This window comes from Vigna angularis, chromosome 11 (genome assembly GCF_016808095.1).
Source record: "Vigna angularis cultivar LongXiaoDou No.4 chromosome 11, ASM1680809v1, whole genome shotgun sequence".
Taxonomy (NCBI): Eukaryota; Viridiplantae; Streptophyta; class Magnoliopsida; order Fabales; family Fabaceae; genus Vigna; species Vigna angularis.
In genome coordinates this window covers 24976393-25000573 of record NC_068980.1, presented here as the reverse complement: position 1 = coordinate 25000573, position 24181 = coordinate 24976393, and the positions used below count along the sequence as shown (strand labels likewise).

The following is a 24181-nucleotide window of genomic DNA, read 5'->3' as shown; positions in this document are numbered from 1 at the left end:
AAGTGTGCTCGGCGTTTTCATCAACATATAATGCAGTGCTTTGGAAATTTCCAGTCCATAAGATACAGGTTGCATTAAAAAATTACCATATATTATATTCCATAATATATTATTCAAAATGCAGGTTCAAAAGAGGAAAATAATTCCTCCTGCTTAATGTCTTCAATTAAGGTAACAAGACTCTAAAGCAGTTACATCAAGACCGAACGGTCTCACTCGCTCGGTCATCTGGCCTCAAACTAAATTCAGCTACATTTTTCTGACTGTTCAAAATTCTAGTGTTGTTTTTCTTTGGTGCAGATAACATGACTCTGTATACAAACTACTTGGCCAACTTTGAGCAACCGATCAGCAAAGAACATTTTTCAACTCGGTGAGGCAAACTCTTCGTGAGCTCTCACCTTGGTCTTAGGGCACGCTCCTAGTGAACTCCTAAGACCTATACCGAGTAGGTGATGCAGATTTTTTTCGTGAACTCTCACCTTGGTCTTAGGGCACGCTCCTAGTGAACTCCTAAGACCTAAACCTAGCGGGTGAGGTAGATTTCTTTCGTGAACTCTAACCTTGGTCTTAGGACACGCTCCTAGTGAACTTCTAAGACCTAAACCGATCAGGTGAGACAGATTTCTTTTTTGAACTCTCACCTTGGTCTTAGGGCACGCTCCCAGTGAACTCCTAAGACCTAAACCGAGCGGGTAAGACAAAATTCTTTCGTGAACTCTCACCTTGGTCTTAGGGCAAGCTCCTAGTGAACTCCTAAGACCTAAACCGAACGGGTGACGCAGATTTCTTTCGTGAACTCTCACCTTGGTCTTAGAGCATGCTCCTAGTGAACTCCTAAGACCTAAACCGAGCAGGTGACACAGATTTCTTTCGTGAACTCTCTCACCTTGGTATTAGGGCACGCTCCTAGTGAACTCCTAAGACCTAAACCGAGGGGGTGAGACTGATTTTTTTCGTGAACTCTCACCTTGGTCTTAGGGCACGCTTCTAGGGAACTCCTAAGACCTAAACCGAGCAGGTGAGACAAATTTATTTCGTGAACTCTCACCTTGGTCTTAAGGCACGCTTCTAGTGAACTCCTAAGACCTAAACCGAGCGGGTGAGGCAGATTTCTTTCGTGAACTCTCACCTTGGTCTTAGGGCACGTTCCTAGTGAACTCCTAAGACCTAAACCAAGCGGGTGAGACAGATTTCTTTTGTGAACTCTCACCAATAAAGGTCCATTGTTGAAGACTTGACAAATCAAGCGTGAAATTAAGTATGAAGCATATGTGTACGAAATAAATGCTCGACAGGCACGTATTCATTCAAAACAAATTTGTTTTAAAGTACAGAGGTAAAAAAGCAACAAAATTCTATATCTAAAGGACCTAAGGTTGGACATCAACCCCGTCGGTCTCCTCGATCACTTCAACGAGAGTCTGAACATTAGGAATAGTCAGAGGTGAAGGTGGAGGAACATGGATCGGAACTAATTTCCCATCCACCACCATCATGCTCACATCGAGACGAAGGTCTTCGGTCGAAACTTGAAAAAGGATGTTACACTGGGCGAGTGCTTTCTCAAAGCCGAGTAAATGCTCATTCACTGCTTCATCGCCCAAAAATTTGTTGTCCGCCTCCAGTTTCAACACTCGACCCCGAAGCGAATCCCGATCGGTCAGAAGGCCATCCCTCTCTGTCGCCAACTCTTTATTTTTGGTAGTTGCTTTTTGGAGGTCAAGCTTCAAATCATCATTAGACCGTTGCATACAATGTTGAGCAGAGCGGGCCTCGGCCAGCAGAGTGTTGGCTTTTTTCTTGTCCTCGTCCGTTATCCTTTCTGTCTCGGCCAGGCGGAGAGTCAATTCTTAGTTGGACTTCACGGCGACGTCATACTTCTCTTGAAGGGACTGAAGCTTTGTAGAAGCCGATGCCCTCTTCTGAGCGGCGTAAGCTAAACACATCGTAGACCGAGCGGCCAACTCCATAGCCATATTGGAGGCCTCCTCCTCGGTCATCCCTTTAACTAGAGGTTTCTCCTCAGCAAAAAGATCAAAGTGGATGTGCTTCGCCACCCACGAGTTGGGACTCAGCGGCCTAGAGAGGGGAGGACCGTCAGGTAGAGCCCTCTTGCTACGCTTGGATTCGGCAGAGGATTCCCGAACGACTTTTCGTTTTCCCTTTTTCTTTGGAATGGGCTCCGACTGTTAAACCTTGTCGGCAGGGCGACGAACGGATTTGGGCGACTGAACTTCAGCAGCGAGCGGGGGAGGTGGTGCCTTTTGGACCGGTAGCGACGCCACAAGGACGACAGCAGTAGTTGGGGCGCGAGATGAGCTCCCTCCTACTGTTTTCCTTACGTCTCCCCCCTCTGAGCGAACAAGCGGGCGAAGGTGCTGCTTTTGGCTGGGTCCATCTTGGACAAGTAATCTACACATCAAAAATAAATTTAGATAAGTTCCAAATGGCTGCTCAACAAAAGGCGGTCAAAAGTAACTTACCGAACACATTAGAGGGAAGATTTTTTTTATTCAGAAAATCGATCAGCACGCGAGAAGAGGACTTGGGGGGCAGCTGACTCAGTTGATTTATTAAGTCCAAATCATCGGGTGTCATCCGTGACTTGGACCAGGAAGTAACCTTCTTGGGGTTGTTGGTCCAATAAAAGGGAAACTTAGCCCGCCCATCCGGGAAACAGAAACTCTTGTACCCAGCTTCCAAAGGCACGACCTTAAAGAAATTCCCTTTAAAATCCTTGTACGAACTATTGAAAAGAGACAACAAATGTCTATTCCCGATCGTTCTGAGGGAAACCTAGGGTTTGGTCGGATGAGGTTGTACGTGAAAAAAGTAAAGGAAAGCCCCAGGAGTGGGGTTTAAGGCTAAGCCGATACAGAAGCAGAGAATGCTTGCATAAACGCCCAACCGTTCGGATGCAGCTGGGTAGGAGCAACATGAAGCTCCCTCAGAACGCTCATTCGAAAATCCGAAAAAGGAAGGAGAACCTTTAAATCTTTAAACATGGTGGCGTAAGCATAGAAGAAGTCTGTGGGGTAATTCCCCCGACCGTGGCATACACGCTCGGTCGTTTGGCAAACGACTAGTTTAAAATGGATAGCATCCTCAGTAGCCTTGACCAGACAAACACTACTGGCCAAATCCCTAAATGGACGACGATGGTAGAAAGAGGAAGAGATTTGCCTAACCTCATGGGGAACCCAATCATAGCCAGGAACAACAGGCCAATCTCTGGGCTTACCGTCCCAAGCACCAGAGGAGTCCACGTTAATGGCGACTTCCTCGGGAGCATCACTATCCGCTAGAAGATCGGAAGAGTTCCCTGAATTGGCGGCTACAGCACCCTGACCAGCAACGACACCCGAGGAGGAAGACGAAGTACCAACCTTATCATCGGCATACCCCCTGCCCTTTTCACCGGCGACATCAGAAGACATGATTACCTGAGACAGGATTAAGATGAGGAAGATAGGCACGAGAAAGTAATGAAGGCGAGGAGAAAGGGGTAAAAAATTAGGGCAAATTCGGGGCTATTTATAGGAGGTAAAAAGCGATTCGCCAAGCAAATCTAGAGCATCAAATGAAGAAAGATCTGACGGTCTAAGTGATCTAACGGTTCATTTTTACTTTTCCCACCTAAATTTTACAGTCATGACTCTACGACTTCACGTCCTTGCAAAAAGTCAACAACACGGTTGAAGGTCTTAATAAGAAAAGATGCGAACCGATTGGAAACCACTTCAAAACCCTACGCAAAAATATTTTTGTAGGGCTTGGGGGACTTGTGTTACTACCGAGTAGGTTAGACCGACCGGACATGCTTGAGTTACTACTAAGTAGGTTAGACCGATCGACCAAGGACGATGGAAGTATTACTACTGAGGTTAGACCGACAACCGATCGGTCATACAAGGACGATGGAAGTGTTACTACTGAGGTTAGACCGACCGGACACGCAGGGGCGATGGAAGCCAGTCATTCCCGGTCGGACACTAGAATAATACTCGTGAACTCTCCAGCCGTTTGCTGGAGACAACCTTTGAATGTCAATGAATGCATAATTAATGAGGTAACGGTCACTGTGGAGCAGTTAAGGTTGGCATTGATCGTCATTAAGAGGTAAATTAATGGATGATATTCCTTGAAACCCTATAAATAACAATTGATTAAGAAGGTAAACTCTCTGATTTCTGATTTTGACTAGACTTGCGAAGATAAATTCTGACTTGAGCGTTGGAGTGTTTCCTGCAGGTCACCCCCATTTTGGAATTGCGAGAGGAAGATCCAGGAGGTAAGACCGGAGTAAGGAGGACCGATCGGCGAAAGCGGAGCAGTCCCGAGCAGAAGCAGCAGGCGTTTTCCTCGTCCCATTCCAGCAGAAACAAGAGTTTTTGACTCTTTAATGAAATGAACTAAAGTTCACTTGTACATTTAACACTTAGCTCACTCTAAGTTCCACATTAGATAATTCTTGATACACTTGAGTGTTTATAATCCTTCATGTGTCTATATTATTTTTACAAATTTGACCTTGAAAAGATTTGAAAATTATGGCAAAAATAATAAGTTTAAGGCAAAGGATAAAGAATTTAAGAAAAAATGTGACTTGTTATGAATGCAAGAAACCTGAAAATAAAATAAGGCTTGAATGCCCAAAATTGGAAAATAAAGAGAAGAAGAATAAAAAGTTAAAGCAAAAGAATCTAATGGCTACATAGAAAAACTTGGATTCTTTATATATATGAAGAGTTGGAGTGAATCATGTAAAAGGCAAGCAAGTAAAATAACTTCTTTAAAAAGATAAATTATATCCAACACAAAAACCTTTTGAAGTAATACAGATGGAAATCACCCTATAAGCATAGGTCAATGGCCATGTTCATTTTCATTTCCTTGTAGGATTTTCTCTTTTGGGCCATTGTCTTTAAAATTTTTAAATTTTTTTTGTTTTATAATTGGGTTAAATATGTTTTTAGTCTCTCAACTATCAAGCGATTTTAGATTTAGTCCATCTTTCAAACTTTGGTACACTTTGATCCTTGTCCTTAAGGAAACTATAAATTTTCGTCCTCCAAAACCAATGCCGTTATAATTAGGTTGAGGTGGCTAACGATGTGCCACGCTGTAATCTTAGAAACTCTTCCTCTCTCCACAACCATCACCACCTCCGCTTCTTTTTATCCCCCGTCAGCAACGACACCATCAATTCTTTTCTCCCTCCCTCCCTTCCACCAAGCCCTAAACCCTAGTTTGCAGCTTCATGCACCACTCGCGCTTTTTCACGTGCAGGCAAAGTTGCGAAGTGCAGTGTTGCTAGCAAACTGGCTCATTTATATCATCTGCATCTTACTTTTGAAACTGAATTCAAGAAATGCGTTAACAAGAGTGAGACTACTGATGAGTTTGAATCTTATTGGCATTCACTCTTGGAAAGATTTTGTGTCATGGATAATGAATGACTTCTGTCAATGTACAATGCACAACAACATTGGGTTCCTATCTAATTGCGGGATAATTTCTTTGTGGAAATATCTTCAAATGAGAGAAATGAATCTTTGAATTTTTTCTTTGATGATATGTGAATTCATCCACCACGCTACTGGATTGGTTAAAAAATTGAATTGAAAGTTAAGAATGAAGAAATTGTATTCTTAATTATTTACAGATCATTATAAAATGTAATTTAATTTCGTACTGTCAGAATTTCAAGGCTAAAACTAGAAATATCAAACTAAGGTGAACCAATGACATCATCCATCAAGTATGATAAGAACTGATCCGTAAGTTCAGTTCGGGAAAAGAAAAAACAAATTCAGGCCTGCAAATGGCATAAAATTTTGATGTAAACTTTTGATCATAAAAAAGAGGAAAAAGGAATATTATGAAGAAAAGATATATGATCAGCCAAGAGAGGAGGCGTTTCGATATGATCGTTTGAAGGGCTATCGCTGAAGTTGAGGCAATAATTGCGAAAATCATAGCTATACTGTGGACCTCTCTTGTACCATACTGTATACATTATTGAAACACCATTCGAATAATGATTACTAAAATTCTAGAAAAACATTGCCAAGTTCCATAATCAAATCGGACAAATGAAAATAGAAAAAGAAAATCAAAAGTGAAACACAAATTGAAGCATCAAACACTGTTGTTGATTAGAGAAGAAATGGAGAGACCTGAGAGAGACGTCTTAAGAGAGGAAAATTTTCAATTTTGTGAAAAATAAAATACGTTCCATGGGCTTTTTCACCCTTTCAAATTACAATCAATAGGGACAAAATTTAGATAAAATTTAATTGCATCAAAAGAGTATTATTGAATTAATAAAAAATAATTGCAGTTTAACAATAGGGCCCCTTCTGTTATATTAATATACAAAAGTTTGTTAGTTCCGGTTAACAAACAATTAATGTTGTTGCTCTCATGCATTGTATTGAATAGGTTATGTGCATCTCTGGAAGCGTCACCAAACCAAAGACGCATGGCACGAAGTGATTGATGGTGTCTGTTTTCATTTTGTGCTGACAGATTTGTCTGTTAATTTTTTTTTTCAAACCTTTGGAATTGGTTCTAAAGTAAAGTTGGAGTTGTGATGAGTATACATGTGCCTCTTTTTTCACTTTCCTTTTTTTGCATTTTGATTTGTTAAAATTTGATATTTTGCGATTTGATTTGGTTTGGTTGTTGGGTTCAGTGACGAAATGAAAACAGGCTGAGGTTGCATTGTCGCTTCTAAGAGAGAACAAAAACGGGTTTAACAGTGATGTTTGTTGATGATGGAAAAAGTGTTGTGACAAAAAGGGTGACACACGGTGCTTATGATTATCTGATTAAACTGTGAGAATCGAGGCTTTGAAGAACATATGGCAACATGTGATTTGGAAGAGAAAGAATGGGTTGAAAGATGCAGAGCAATCGAATAGTGTGGAATCTCGAACTGGTCCAAGGCGTTGCCGGCGACACCGCATGTCACCAGGGTCATCGCCGGCCACCGTGAAACCTCTCCTTTCCTGGCTTCTCTTCGCTAGCAAGAGAGAGACGTCCTTCTCCTCCGTGTCATCAAACGTTAGCCAGCTCAGTCTAATTTTAATTGTGTTAGTTTTGGAGGACGAAATACTACAGTTTCCTTAAGGACAATGATCAAAGTGTACCAAAATTTGAAAGAGAGACTAAATCTAAAATCGCTTAAAAGTTGAGGACTTAAAACCCAATTTTATAATTTTATAATTTTATTATTTTATAATTTTATAATTTTATAATTTTATAATTTTATAATTTTGTGATTGTATAATTTCTAATTTTTTAACTTTATATTTTTATCATTTTAAAGTTTTATAATTTTATATTTCTAAAAATTTACAATTTTATACTTTTATAATTTTATAATTTCATATTTTAATAATTTCATAATTTCGAGATTTTATAATTTCATAATTTTATAATTTTATAATTTCATAATTTTTGAATTGTATAAATTTGTAATTTTAAAATATAATATTTTATTTTTTATAATTATATATTTATATTTTTATAATTTTATTAAGTTGTTGTTGTTTAATTTTAGTATAATTTAAATGTAATTTTTTTAAATAAAACAAATCCTTAAGAGAAATCTTGGTCATCATGATTTTTTATATCAAAATATGATGTGATGACAGTTAAACATAATAGTAACCTAAGATGTAAATATTTAAACAGAATGACAGTAGAAAATAATTAAAACATCACATAGTTAAAAATTTAATTATAGATATGATGTCTACTTTTAAATTGTTCAATATTTACAGTACTTACTACCAAATGATGTTGAGATTTTTTTTCCTTACTAATTTATATTTTTATTATATAGTTTAATTAAAAAAGATACAAAAAGTATATTATGTATAAATTTAAAATACAAATAAAAACCAAATAGTAGAAAAATTATAGGGTTTCTATAACTCAACTAAATAAGCTTGAAGGAATGGATAGTGTAAAAGTGTGAAAAAGGTAAGTTCAACAATTGGAGAGCTTCCAAACACTATAATTGAAGATCCAAATCTCCTTACTGTTTCTGCTAGTCATCACACAACAAACATTGCTTACAACCTACGAACTACAAATACCCCCTTTCAGAGGCAGAATCCAAACAATCTCTCACTCTCATTTTCTCTCCCACACTCTCTCTCCCATCCATCAACATGCAGATCTTCGTCAAGACTTTGACCGGAAAGACCATCACGCTGGAGGTCGAGAGCAGCGACACCATTGACAACGTCAAAGCCAAGATCCAGGTTATCTCTCTCTCTGACTTTCTTTCCTTGATAACAGCTTTTTGATTCCGTTCACCTAGGGTTTTACGACCTTTGTTCATCCATTCTTCTGCGTTTCTTTTTCTCTCATTCAATTCCAGGGTTTCTAATTGTTTCGGACCTTATGCGAGGTCTAGAGTTGAATTATGCGTACTATTGGATTAGTTTATTCTATAAATGGTTTTGTTACTGGGTTGATTTATGTCTGCATAATATATATGTTTTAGAAACTGTTTGATTTAGTCCGTGGTCCGTTGTTAGAATGAAAATAGTTAAATTCAAAATTGCGTGCAGGAGCACATGTTAAAAAGTTTCTGTAAAACTAAAACCTGAAGGTTATGTAAGGAATAACTAAGAAGCACGAGTGATTAAGCCTTTAAACAGTTCTGGGTAAGGATTGTATGACACTTGTTGTATTGTGTCTGCAAAAGTTTGAAGTTGAATGACACATTATATTTGTTTGTTGATTTCTGTTGCTATGGATATTATTTATAGGCTTGTAATAATCTAGGATTACTAGGGGTTGATATATTTGATACTCAACTATAAGCAAACTTTCACACTACTAATTTATATAGTCTGGAATACTCGTCAGAATCACCCTGGAATTATCTCTTTTGTAACCAGATTTCAGTAATAGGTTCTCTGATACACTTTAGTCGACTTAGATGTGTAATTAAATTGTTCTGCGTGTTTCCTCTCTTTGTTGTTGCATTTGACAAATTTGGCTAGTATGTAATACTCTGCATAAGGCTGGACATGTCTGGACTTGGATTTAGTATGTAAAGCTGAACTGCTAATATGGTGTGGTTTTCAAGACTGAATCTGATGAATTGTTGGCAAATGAGTTTTGGTTTTCAAGACTGAATCTGACTCAAAACCAGTATTGAGTTAGTGAAGAACTTTTTATTCTTTTACTTGTGAATGATTTAAAAGTATGAAAAGCCCACCAAAGGGACAAATTTCAGAGTTTAATTGAAGATAGAAAGAATAAAAAAACATAGGACTTAATAATAGTTTAGATGAAATGCACTTCACGAAGATTTAAAAGTTTTAAGCCCCTGTATCCATTTCAAACCCATTCAAAATTGATTATGAACCCTTGAATCTGTTTTTGTTCTATATACTGGGTTTATACCAGTTTACAGCTGATTTAGAAGTACTTTGCATCCTGTTATCTATTTTATAGTTTGCAAGACCCAAAGAGGTTGCAATTAGTCTATACCTATTCTCCAACTCTAGAAAGACTTTCATTTTCTTCACTTGAGCATTGCCTTTTCAGAATGTGGACTAACCAGGCTGAAGAAAGATGACATATAGAGCTATTTTTTATTGTTGACATGATCATTGAAATAGTAACAGTATGACATGACAAAAAATGGTTCTTAATACTATAAATATAAATCAAATAGTAATCTAGTTTGTTGTTAGTTTTAAGTAACTAGGTCAGATCAATAAGGGTCTTTTAAAACTTATTCTTTTTAGTTTCTAGCTACGCAGTACACTATATATTCATATACAAACTTTGTACAACATTTCCATATTGCATTTATATATTCATTCCATTATTTCAACCATAATTATATTCCTAAAAAAAACCAGTCTGAATGGTTACACAGAATCTGCAGTCAAATAATATATTGAAATTCATAACCAAATGCATGTAGCAAAATTACTTTGACTAAAGTGGTCGGAAATAATGATGTTTTTGTGAACATTTAATCTTACAACAGAAGCATTCTGAAAATCTAGACTGAAGAGGGATAAATAGAGTATTACGTTAATCCAATTGGACAGTTTTATTTATAAAGGCTTCATGGTATCAAATATAAGAGACTTATATTTAATCCTATCCAATGAAAAAGCTATTCATTTGTTTTAATAAGTGTTGTGAAACTTGACCTGGTTGAGGCAATGGGTTAATGAGTTAGAGGTTGGACTGTTTGGCCTGGCTAGGTCACCCAGGTTGTATATATTTGTGGGCCCAAGTTCAGTCAACCAGTCTGGTCAACGGTTTCTGGTTAAACTCGGTGGATCGGCTAGGCCAAACTGGATTTTACAACATAGTTTTAAAATAATAGACTTCTAGTAAATGAATATATTTTATTATAATTATATATGACATGAAATACATATATGCTTTTTGTAAGTTAATTTTAATATTTTAATTCAAAGTGTTTATTTTCGTATAACATAACTCATGTGATGCATATACCAGTTCTATGATTGTATTTACAATTTTAACTTTTTATTATACATGTAATATCGACCAATAATTGCATGATTTGTATAATGATATGCTTACATGTTTAATTCCTTCTATGATTTAGATTTTAATACAATGTTATCTGAAGCTTTTCATTGCTAACCTAGTTGAATAAATAGACATTTTAAAAAGTTTTGCTTATATGTATTGATATTGGATTTATCAACTATAACTTATCTGGGAATAGTAGTCTTTTGGGCTTGAGATATATGTGCACCAACAAAGATTTTTCGGGATGATTTGCCTTAATCTTTTCTTTCTTTCAGTCATTGACTGACAGGCATGACCGTGGAACTTTTGTCCTTCCACTCATCAGCAACAACATTAATCATGCTTTTGGCTTAATCTTTTACCCTTGCTCGTTCCATTTCCAGTGTTCTGCCTTATGTACTGATAAACTCGTCTTAACTGGACCGAAAAATACTTGATAGTCATGTATTGCAGAGATATAGGTTCAAATACCCTTGAGCTGCTCTTCCAAAGGGAGCCTTTATGTGAGTTACACAATCAGTTTCTAATAACTTTGGGTGGAATACATTTTGTAGGACAAGGAAGGTATCCCTCCTGACCAGCAGAGGTTGATTTTTGCTGGTAAGCAACTGGAAGATGGTCGCACACTTGCTGATTATAACATACAAAAGGAATCTACCCTTCACTTGGTCTTGAGGCTCAGAGGAGGAACCATGATTAAAGTGAAGACTTTGACTGGAAAAGAAATTGAAATCGACATTGAGCCAACTGATACGATTGACCGGATCAAGGAACGTGTAGAAGAAAAGGAAGGAATTCCACCTGTGCAGCAGAGGTTTTATCTGTTTTTGTATTAATTGAGTTTAGCTGCCTTTGCTAATTCAACAGCACATGATTTAACTGTTACATGGAAATGTGCATTTCACTCGTTAACCACAAAAAGCTTTTGTTTCTGATCATATTTTTGAAGAATTACCTGTCAATTATTTTTATAAATAAACATAGATATAAGTTCTATGCATGTAGATATCATTGATTCAATATCTTGGTGTACATTATTTCGAGCTTCCTGTTATAGGGTTATAATTACCTGTCAATTATTTTTATAAAAGAACATAGATATAAGTTCCATGGATGTAGATATCATCGATCCAATATCTTGAGCTTCCTGTTGTAGGGTTATGATTGGCAATCATATGGTCTTTTGAAATAGATTTATAAGCAATATATTGCCACTGTGATGAAACGATAGAAATTGAAAAAATTATATGGCTTCTTTCTTTTGGGATTTTTAATAAAATTCATTTATCACTCAGTTTATATGTTGTGTATATTCTTAAATATGATTTCTGGACACCAATGTTGGTATTGGAAACACTAGAATCTTATGATTTGTATTTTGCTGCAGACTCATATATGCAGGTAAGCAGCTTGCTGACGACAAAACAGCCAAAGAGTACAACATTGAGGGTGGTTCAGTACTTCATTTGGTGCTTGCATTGAGGGGTGGTATTTATTAATGTAGATGGATATCAGAACTTAAAGGCTTGAAAGGAAGCTTTATACCTGTCCTCTGAAGACATTACTTTTCATTTATGTGCTTGGTTTTGTAATTGAGGCTACTATTGGTGGTCACTAACTCGGTATCTTTCGAACTGTATGCTGTTCAAAACCTTAAGTTGTCCATTAAAATGGGTATCTGGACCAATCATTTATAACCGTAGTTTCGAACATGATTATGTTAAACATAATTTCTAGGCCCATTTTCAATCCGTTGCAATATGGGTCAGGAATGGATCCATTTTTTCTTTTTGCGTTGGACTGGGTAATCTTCTTTAGATTATATGATGAAATATACTTTAAAAGGAAAAATAGTATTACAAAGCTAGTAAATCAAGGAAGTTTGTTTACTCAACTACATGCAACTTTTGAACGATTGGGTTGTCACGGTTGATTGTTGAATTTTCCAATTTAAGGCATTTCAGTCTCATTAATTTGTTGGGTCCAATTTGTTTTGACATCGAAATCTGTTGTATTCTCTGGGTGACTTAAGGAAAAGGGAGGTTGGTGCTTGTGGATGTTTCGTTTTGGAAGGGAGGTAAATGTGAAAACAGACTCTTTACATGTACAAAAACTATCATGGACAAGCAGGTCTTTCCTAACCACACTATTCTCCAACTAATTTCAAATATTTCTCACTTAATCAAAACAAAGACAAAGACTTTGCTAACAAATTAAAAATAACTAAAGACTACAAAAACACAAACTAAATTAATTGTATTTATGTTAAAAATAAAAACAAAATAAAAATGAAAACAAATAAATAAATAAAAATAAGAATCAAAATATTAAAAATACTAACCGTACTCTTCGACAACAACGCCAAATTTGATATGTTGCTGTAGTTGACGTTATGAAATTACTACTACTTAACAAGATAACTTCAATATTGTCCAGTTAGTAGTTAACAAACTAGATAGAGTTAAGTTAGTCTTGAGTAGCATCCCAATAAATACAAAATTGTTTTTCAATAATTGATTCTTATGAAATCCTACTCAAAAGGTTAGTAAAACACAATGCAACTAAATAAAAGTAAAAATCTATCCTAATAGAATTAATGTTGAATATTGATATAAATGTGAATTTAAAGAAATAACAAATAAAAGACTTTAAAGAAATTATAGTAAAATAGACTAATTTCACTACTTTTCTAAAATAGATTCATTATTGTTCAATTGATTATTGTTTTAAATTTTAAATTAATTAAAGTACATTCTTAATTAATTTGTCTAATTTTCTTTGTTTATGCCCAAATTCAGAAACAATCGTACTATTTCCTGAATAGGATTGTATCATCTCGTATCTAGAGCAAGGTTCTGGTTTGAATTTCTTCTTATTTCAATTTTTCTATTATATGAAGAAAACCTAAAATTCTTGAATGATTGTGTTCTTTGTGTTTTTCCGTTTTAAATTGAATATTTTGGAAATTATTTGTTTTTGTATTTTTTGTTAATTGTAGTTCTAATTAACTAATTACAAGTGCAATTACATTGATTAACATGATTTTGGGGTTTAAAGGGCATTCTGTTTGCAAATTATAGATTTTGACGAATGACGCTCTCGTCCAACAAACAACAATTGGCCTAATGAGAGAAGTAAGATTGTTTAGCTCACCCAATGAGACTAAGCTCGCATAACAAGAGAAGTTAGTGTGATACCCTCGTCCAATGAGATTAAGCTCGCTCAATGAGACAATTTTTTTGTGTTTATGTTTTTGAACTACAAAAATTGAAAAGAAAAGAAAGGTTGGTGGATCCAAATTTAAAGAAATATGTTAGATTATGGTGTCTCTATTTTTTTGTTCTTTCGACGTTCTTCTATGATTTTCTTTGTTTATGTTAAAGAGGAGTCAAATTCAGAAATGATCATACTCTTTCCTAGATAAGATCGTATCATTTTTCATCTCTCTTGGTTGGCCACCACTTCTATAAATATGAGTCTTCACTATTGTATTTTTCAAATTGAATGAGAAAAGAGATTATGCGAAATTTACAACTCACTTGTTCTAGACATTTTTTTAGAGTTGGTTGAATCTCTCTCATGAAACACCATCCAATTCACTCTACAAGTACCTAAATAATTCATCTCTAAGTTGCTTATGTATCCATCTATAAATTTTGATGTCCAACTCAACACAACATGGAGTATTTTACAATGAGATTTTGAGCTTGCATTTGGGCCTTGAATAAAGAAAGGTTAGATTAGGGTTAAAGTAGTCTAGTTAGGGTTTCAATTGAGTCACTCAGGTCTAAGAGAAACACTAAATCGGTCACACATGGAAAGAGGAGTCTAAAGCCACACATTTAGAACATAATGTGAAAAGCATGATTGGACAAACATTCATTGATCCACTCATGGTGTAGTGATTTTAGGGTCAATAAGAAAATTCAAATTTGAATTCTTTCTCTTTTTATATACCATGGTCGGACCTCTCCTCCTATAAATAAAGACATTCATTCCTTGATTTCTCACTTTTGAATGAGTAATATGATACAAATTTTGCACCTCACTTGCTCTAGAGTAGACCTTCCTATAATCACCTACTCTAATCTTCTATCTTGAGAGTTGGTCTCACCTCTTTCATAAGAAACTCCTCCTCTTTTACACTTTTGAAATCATTTCCATCTTATACATTCCAAGCTTATGTCACTCTTCCATTATTCCAACTTTATTGAAGGTATTAGAGAAAAAAACTCTAACAAATATTGAATCCATATGTTATTTTTATAAGTTATTATATTTTATATGAAATAAATTCTAATGATTTTACAAATCAAGTTCACCTTCCACAAATTTACAAAATTTTTCAAGTATAATAGTATATAATAGTATTGTATTTAGTTTTAAAATATACTACCAGAAGTATTGCTTGAGTCTAAAAAAAAAGTAGATATTTTTTTTTTCACCATTGATAATATTGATTAAAAAAAAGGGGAAATAAGTGTATTTTTGAGAAAAAAAATCTGGTTTATATTTATTTATATTTTTCTATCCCAAATATATATATATATATATATATATATATATATATATATATATATAATTTCTCTACTATCGCATTTATATCTTGTCTTAATTGTATAACTAGAGTAACAAAATATGCAAAAAAAGAATATTGTGATACTAACTCTTACATATGATCTACATGTACAATAAAATAAAAATAAAATCAAAGCCCACTTGGTGTAATCCTATATATAATAAATAATGTGTTCTTACCTTAGTTGTGATCTCCCCCCTACATTTTCTTTTTACTTTATAAAAGATTGCATTTAGTCAAGTGTAAGTTGACTTCGGCCAGAGTTTGACTTATTCTAACAAATGAAGTCATCAAACACTAACGTACATATTTACTTATTCAAGAGCATTGGATATTATTTTTAATAACTATAATTATTATGAACAAAAGTATTATTTTAATATGAATTTTATACACATGAATTCTTTAAATTTAGGGAGAATATAAATGTTTCTTACAGATTAAAAAAAACTTATTTATAAAACTTTCTATACTTTATAAGTAATTTTCTATAAGTTTATACAATATATATATATATATATATATATATAAATATTTTTTGGAGATATTCTGATAAATAAAATTTTGCTAAAAAAATTAAGAATTTTCTTGATATAAGTTGACTCGATGTTAACATATTTACGCAAAATTTTCAGCTTATGTATGAAATTAAATAAATATTTAGTTTATATAATAAAAACTTATAGCAATAAATAGTTTTAAATATATAAATTGTAGGAATTAAAATTTATAAAAAATAGTATTTTGGATTTCTATTAAATAATTTATACTGTAATATAATTAATGTATTTTGAATTATTTATAACTTAATTTATAAAATATAAAATTGAATTTAGAACTAAATATATTGAAAGATATAAACAATTTAAAAAAATTCTAATAACACTGATAAAAACCCTCTTGTTGAACAATGATGGTTAGGAATATTCTTATTTAAGAAAAACTATTCTGATTTACCATCTCAGACTCGTATAAGTAAACAAAAAAAAGTCTAATTTCATAGATAATAAAATTGCTATATAAGGTCACTTAATTTTATTTATTTTATATTAAAACTTACATTTTTCTAAACTATCTGTAATTATATATTAATTATCAAGGATGATGGCTAGCTTGAATTAACTTAAGGGTATTTTCAAAATTATGATATTTAATAGAGTTGAATTAGTTAAAAGTAATTTATTTCCAGTCTATATCAAATCTGAACATTGTTTTTCTTATATTTTTAGTCCCACAGAAATACGCATACGAAGAAATTAAGCCGAATAACCCTATTTTTTTAAAAATTAATTCTTTAATAATAATATTAAATAATAAGTTTATAATTGAATAAACTGAATATGTTAAATTTATCTCGCCAAGATTTTTTATTTTTTTAAAATTAATCACATAGATTCTTTACAGGATTTAATAGCTATTGTAGGTGACAAAACCACTCATTTAAGATATCTACATATTCAAGATTCAAAATTCAAAATCATTAACAATTTCGTGTACGTTGATTATAATTAATGTTGATTATTTATATTATCAATAATTGTTAATATCAATTTCGTTTTAATTTGTATTTGTTATTTTTTCCCCTTATTGTTGTTGTTGGTATTAATTGAAAGGAAAGAAAAAAAGAAAGAGTTTGGCAGTGTTCATGCATACATGTCTTATTTTTCTTTGCCCAATTGATGATTCAAAGTATATTAAAGTTCCATCCAATGCTTAAGGCATTGCCTTACTCTTGCCATCTTATACCGCAAGTTAGGTGTTGCATGCAGCACGCTGTTAACTTATAGAAGAAATAAGCAACTTAGCTGCATAACGTAAACCATACCTCACTAGGGCATTTTTGATTCATGCTTCCCACTCAATTTTAGGTACTCTATTATTGTCAACTATATATGTCATCTTCTTATCAATCATATTCATTTTTCCATTTCTTTCAAAAACTTCACAAGTATGCCTTTGCTCATTGTTTTATTTGTTTGTAATATACATTATTTTCCATCTAACATATAAGAATTGATTGAAGAATTTAGATTGTGTAAATAATTGGTATGAGAAAGTATGTCTATACTTTAATTTATCTATGCATATAAAAATACACATAGTACCAAACATTTCATTTAGCTGTCTTATTGTGTATATACATAGTACCAAACAAATTATTTTAATTTATAGAGAGATATTTGTAAATTACAACTTTATATTTTTATTACATTACTTTTTTACATAATCAAATATTCCATAATATTACTGTTGTCTTACTCTTTTGGTTGTCTTCTGAATCCTTGTTGTTCTCTTCTTGATTAGTTGTTTCAAATTGATCAAACTAATGCTTGGTCTTCAATTTGGGAAAAGTGTGTACCGATGAAAAAACAAAAAAGCTCATGTCAATGTTATGTCGTGTTCTCAAACAAGTAAATATTAAAGTAAAGAAATTTGAAAATTTTACCTCACCACTCACTTTTATTTATAAGGTTACTTCGTGTGAGCTTTGCATGGTTCATGGATCATTAGAACCAATCACATCTTAGTTGTGTTTAGTATTATTCATCCACTTTTAATAATCTTTTTATTCTATAATCACTACAAAGAAACCTCAAATTATTGGTAGATATAAGTCGTCAGTAATATTCAAAATTCGTCGATATTACATGTCTTTTGGCATATTATCGACGAGCTCAGATTTGTCAATAATAACCTTGTGAGAAACAATTACCTGCCGATGATGATTGTCGGTAATTACTAACGGATGTATGACGTATATACATCGATAATTACTGACAGATATATTTGTCGATGATTCGTCGGTAATATACGAAACAAGTTCAAGTGTAGTGGGCAACATTCACTAGTACAAAAACAGCGTATAACGTCACGCGTTCAACGTCCAACAACTGATAGCCAACATTAAAAATGACCGGTGACAATTTTGTAAATAAATGCAATTATTAAACATGGTTTAGAATTGTAATTCGACGTAAAAGGATATAAAACGTCGAATGCCCCAGCGTTAGACGTCAAAAGGTTAGTGAATTCAATAAAAATTTGAGCGGGAGATTGAAAATTCATTCACTTTATCTTAGCGCGCGAGACCCTCTTCTTTTCTCAAACTTTTCTGGAACGAAGTTTAACGAACATCACATATAATCTTTCTTTCATTTGATACAAATGCATTTTATGTATGATTTTCATTTGTTTTGACCGATTATTTTTGTACTTTTGTCCTCCATAGGTCCATTCTGCTTTCTCTGTCACCGGTGACGACACTTTATTTCGACGAACCCACCTTTTGAAGGTTAATTTTCATTTTCGTTTTGAAGAATTTATTTGTTGAACTTGTTTGTTGTTTTTTTTTTGTTGAACTTGTTTGTTGCTGTTTGGGTGAACTTATTTGTTGTTGTTGTTGTTTAATTGAACTTGTTTATTTTTGGTTATTGTTGTTTGTTGTTGATACTGCGTTCATAGTTCTTGCTTTATAAAATACCAAAAACTAAAATTTGTTGTTTTTCTACTTTTCAGGTCTTGTAGAGTTGTAAAAAATGATCACAATTAATTAAATAAATTGGTTAACATCGTATATTAACAAAATTTGACGTTAAGTTAACGTCGTATATTGACAAAATTCGACGTCAATTTAACGTCTCCTAATATGACGTCGTTCGCGAGTTCGCCTTTAAAAATCCAAAATATTCGGCGTTATATACGATTTTTGTACTAGTGATTTGCTTCCCACCACATTCAACCTGGACATAATCAAAGATAATCAAAACCAATCAAAATCAAAGAATCCAGATATATCCAGACATCAATTAACCAATGCAGTGGTGACAATAAAGTCCATATCTAAAAACATAATATAATGTGAATAATACAAATGTAGATGTGTTTTTAACTCCTAAGTTATTTTCTTCTTCTTCTTCATCTTGCTGTTGTTGGGGAGGTGGTTGGACTAGGTGGACTGAGACTGTTCGACCATAGGCTGTGCGTCTGGAGGCAAGAACCTCATGACCAAATGTTAGAGATTCTCAAATTGTTGTTTATAAGATCATCATAAGCTTAGTCACGAGCTGGTAATTGTTGTCTTAGCTCATCATAACCCTAGTCAGCATTACTGGATGTAAATGATTGGTGCTTCAATGTACCTCTTCTAGTAGTGTAATGACCATCCTAAAATATGACCACCCTAAATGATTGGTTCATACTACTGATTTTGTTTTATAGTTATTTTGTTCTGTCTTGTAAATCCTTCTTGGAAAAATATGAATATCATTAGCTCTTTAAGTGTTTGTTCATTTTTTTTAAGTTGATCATTGTGTTTTCAATTTTATGTGGTTAACTATCAATTAATTGCTATTGAATTAGGAATCTTGTTAGCAAGGATTCTCCAATAAGATGCTTCATGTGTAGAGCAAAGTTTCTTTCTTGGTAGCGAGTCTTTAGGAAAACTTCCTACATTGAGATTAAAGATATTTGGTAAGGATTCAGTTGAGTGAAAGCTTTCTATTTGAATAAAGAAAAAGTATAAACATGGGAACTTGGCGAAATACTTTTTTTATTATTATGGTGCTTCAATAACTTTAACTTTAATATCGATGGCAGGAAAGAGTACATTGAATACATTTAGCTTTAAGTATAATAAAACCTTAAAAGGCTTGCATTCCACGTCCTCGACACTAGATGAGCATCGAGATGTTCTAACTTATATATGTCCTTGTGAGAATTTCTCCTAATACGAAATGATCCTCCCAATTTGATGCTAATTTCCCCTCGGTTGGCTCTTTCCTTAGTTCACCTCTCATTTTTGACACGAGGTGCCCTTCCATGAAAGATCTTGGTTTAACTTGACAGTTATATCGACATGATACTCTTTGTTTGTTCTCTTCTTCTTGGATTTTGGCTTTACCCCTAAGTTCGTCTAATAGGTCCAATTTAGTGCACATGTATTGCTTGCTAAGATCCATATTTATTGTCCCTCTTCTCAGAGTGGGTTCTTTGGCTGCTTTAGTGAGGTTGTACGGTGACTCTCCAATCAATAATCAAGGAGTGCATCGATATGCCCACATGACCTCTAATAGTTCATTTGTCCATTTTCCCTCGATGACTCCCATCCTCCTCATCAATTCTTTTAATATGATCTTATTGGCAGATTCAACTTGGTCGTTAGTTTGTAGGTGCTCGGCTCAGGCAATAATATGCTTTATACCTAGGTCGATATAAAATTTGCACAACTTCTTATTCATAAATTGCTTACCATTATATGTCATCAAGGACTGCAAAATGTTGAAACGACACATGATACTTGTCGAGGAGAACCCTTGTACCTACAATGTTGTGATCCTTGTTAGTGGCTCAACCTCTATCGACTTCATGAAATCCACTACTACTACCAGTGAAAAATTGTGTTGTCCTATTCCTGCTGGGAAAGGATCGAGAATATCTACCCTTATATGGAAAACAACCATGGTGAAATAATGTACTGGAATGGGTAGACAGTAAGTGGATCAAATGTTTGTGTTCTTGGCAACTTTTCCACTTTTTTCACAAACTCAATATAATATTCTCTTATTGTTAGTTAGTAATAATCTTCTCTCAACATGCAATTAGCCTTAGATCTCTTTTCCCAATGAAGATCATGCATGTTGTTGTGTATTTCATTCATAATATATTCGACTTGATCCTTTGTTATGCATTTTAGCAGCAACGTGGAGTATCTTCTTTTGTAAATATCTTGATGGATTGTGCAAACCCAAATGCCCTCCCTACTATTATCCTTTCTTGCTTATCATCTTCGACTAGGAGTCCTTTTAAATGTCTTCGGATGTGAGTCATCTAAGTGCTCTCTATGACCTATGTGATGGAGCAGTCTCTTACCTCAATGGTAGGGTTTTCAAAGGTTTGTTAAATGAAAGGCTTTGGTTGGTCTTTTATTTTAGCGCTTGCTAACTTTGAGAGCATATTAGGTCAACTGTTGTGCTCTCGGCATATATGTTCTACTGTAGTTGATTCGAAGGAGGGTAGTCGATCACTCAGTAGTAGTACTTCAAGAGTAGTGGATTGTTGACCTAGTATGCTCCATTTATATGTGTGACAGTGAGTTGGGGATCAATTTCACATTTCACATGGTGCGCTCCCATATCCTTGGTGAGAAATAATCCTATTATTAAGGTCTCATATTTCGCATAATTTTTAAGTCTTAAATCTGAAACATAATGACTATTCTACTTTGGTATCCCCTAAGTCTTCTAAGACTATGTCGGGTCCACCACTTAAGTGGTTGAATAGTGTTAATGGAAAAATATTCTTGCAACTCTTCTGAAAAAGAAAGTTTGTAATTTATCAATTAAGTGTTAAATGCTTGACCTTGTAAGTGATTATAAATGATAGTTTCTTTTTATGTGTTATTCAGAATATACACTATAATGTTTGTAAGAACTTCCTTCATTGAATTAGAATCGTATAGTACAAAATTTTCTTATATGTAGAACTAAAAAAACAACTGTAGGTTTTATAAGAGAAGCATTTAAACAGAAGTAAACAATAATTGCACAGATATACCCAGAGGCATACTCTTGAAACTTTTTTTGTTTTCCCGAGAGTTCAACTGAATATCCTTGGGTACAGTATAGCTTCCGCATTTAGCATAACTCTCTTAGACGCTTTTGACTTACTAGTCGTTTAGTATTGCGACTGAGTGTTTTGACTTAAGTGTTTTCTACAGTTTTAGGTGTTTTCCTAAGGCTTTTCTATGTTGAGGATTTTGAGCCTAATTCTTATGTTTCTGTCTATCCTATTTTTCTAGTCATGGTATTTTCAGATTCTTATTTTGTTTAATGTTATTTGGTTAAACTTCAAAACATGAGATTGTTTAGACATATAGACGATTTTGTCTTAACAATTTGGACCTTATTCTAACTATTCTATTAACCACATTATCATTCCTCTGAGCAACTTTGATGACAATGAATATATGGTCTCAAACTTCTCGCTGTGTGAATTGGTGCCAAAGTCAACTTTTCTATCAAATTGATAATGTGTTTCTAATTCTTGTAGGACTTGGTTTACATAGTAGATGGGTTATTGCTCAGCTTCTCCTTTTACAAGAACGACACCGAGTGCTTTCGAGGATACCGAGGAAAAAATGTATAGGAGCTTAGACAACATTGGCTAACGTAAAGCTAAAGGAGATACTAGGGCATCCTTGACGGTTTCGAATGAGTTTCCATAGTTCACATCTCATTTGAGTCTATAAGTTTTTTTTCATATTTTTCAATATCAACCGTATTCGGTTGGCCAACCTAGGAAAGAAGCGAGACAACGACATTAACCTTCCAACCAACCTATGAACCTCCTTTACGTTTTTAATACTTCTCATTATGGTAATAGCATGATACTTGTTAGGGTTATCCTCTTTTCCTTAATGAGTGAGCATGAACCCCATTAACTTTTTTCCTTCGACGTTGAACACACAATTGGTTGGATTTACTCTTATGCCATATTTTTGTAACGAGTCTAATACTTCTTGCAAGTCTTCAACGTCTTTGTTGAAAGTTATAGATTTAAGTATGATATCATGGACATATACTTCCATGTTGCACCTTATCTAATCTTAGAAAACTTGGTCCATGAACCTTTGGTAGGTTGCTCTTGCGTTCTTTAGATCAAAAGACATCATCTCGTAGCAGTAATTCAACGATCTAGTGATGAAGGTCATTTTCTCTTATCCCTGTAGTATATAAGGATATGATATCCTAAGTACATCTTTCCATAAAGAATAACACCTAGTGCTCGACTACTCCATCCACCAACTAGTCGATGCTAGTTAGTGGGTACATGTCCTTTGAGCAAGCTTTGTTTACATTAGTATAGTTGGTACACATGTGTCAGTTGTCCATTATTTTTCTTGATGAGTCCTATATTATTAGCAAGTCACATAATTGGACCTCCCTAATAAACCTAGCTTGCACAAGGTTTTGTACTTTTACCTTTATGGCTTTCTTCTTCTCTTATCTCACCCTTCATTTTTTCTGGGAAATTGGCTTTGCTTCTTCGCAAACGCCAAGTTATGTAAGATCATGCTAGGTATATTCTCGGTATATCTATCGTAGTCTATGCAAAGATATCACGATTTCCAATCAAGAGGTTTATGATCATTAAGTCTCATTCCATCTGTAGTTTTCCTTCTAAGATGGTGTTTTGCCTCTCACCCTTTAGTCTAACCGGTTGCCTTCTCATCACCATCAACTATGGTGATATGTCCTTTATTAGTTGGGAATTTCATGACCAAGTGCAGGATGGACATAATTGCTCCAGTTGATTAAGAGTCGCCCAAGGATAGTGCTGTCAAAATGGGTTGTAACCCGCGAGCCAACCCGGCTCACACGGGTTGAACCCATGGTGAGTCGGGTTGGCTCACCAACCCACCTAATTTAATTTAATTATTTATTATTTTGTGTTTCAATATTATTAGTTAGCATTTTTTTATTATATTGTAGATGAGATAAAAAAAAGATGTTTCAAGAGAGAAAAATATTATAGATTTATCTATTCAAGTATCTAATATTATAAATGGACAAGTAATACATAAATTATCAATATTAAAAACTTATTTGTTCGTCTTTTATGTTTGTTTTTGGATTACACTTGGATTGTATGATATTTTTTTGATATTTTGAGTTGTCTTTGGAGTTTAACATCATTTTAGAGTAAAATTTATTTAGATTTGAATTAATAAAATTATAATTTTTTTATTTAAAAAAAATAAAGTTCGAATTATTTCAGCTATAATAAGTGAGTCAGGTTGGGTTGATTCACTAAGTGACCAACCCGTGATGGATCGAGTTGAGTTACCCATTTTGACAACTCTACCCAAGAAACATGTTGTCGAAGGTATTAGCATCAATGATCATATATCACACTGTTATGATCTTAAAGGACCAAAATTATCGTATATGATCAATACTCTTCTACTCCTTCGATTGTATTTTGGATCTCTATTGCTCTCTTCTCGATTAGTTGTTTTATATTGATCAAATTAATGTTTGATATTAGCTT

At 33.9% G+C, this 24181-nt stretch overlaps 1 protein-coding gene across 1 annotated transcript; it reads left to right on the top strand.

The window, feature by feature from the left end:
- Positions 1-7976: 7976 nt before the first annotated feature.
- Positions 7977-12266, top strand: LOC108334418 (ubiquitin-NEDD8-like protein RUB2). The gene is made up of 3 exons (XM_017570255.2): positions 7977-8279; positions 11109-11368; positions 11942-12266. Exons 1-3 carry the CDS (start codon positions 8187-8189, stop codon positions 12051-12053), a joined length of 465 nt encoding a protein of 154 aa, XP_017425744.1. The 5' UTR covers positions 7977-8186; the 3' UTR covers positions 12054-12266.
- Positions 12267-24181: the final 11915 nt, after the last annotated feature.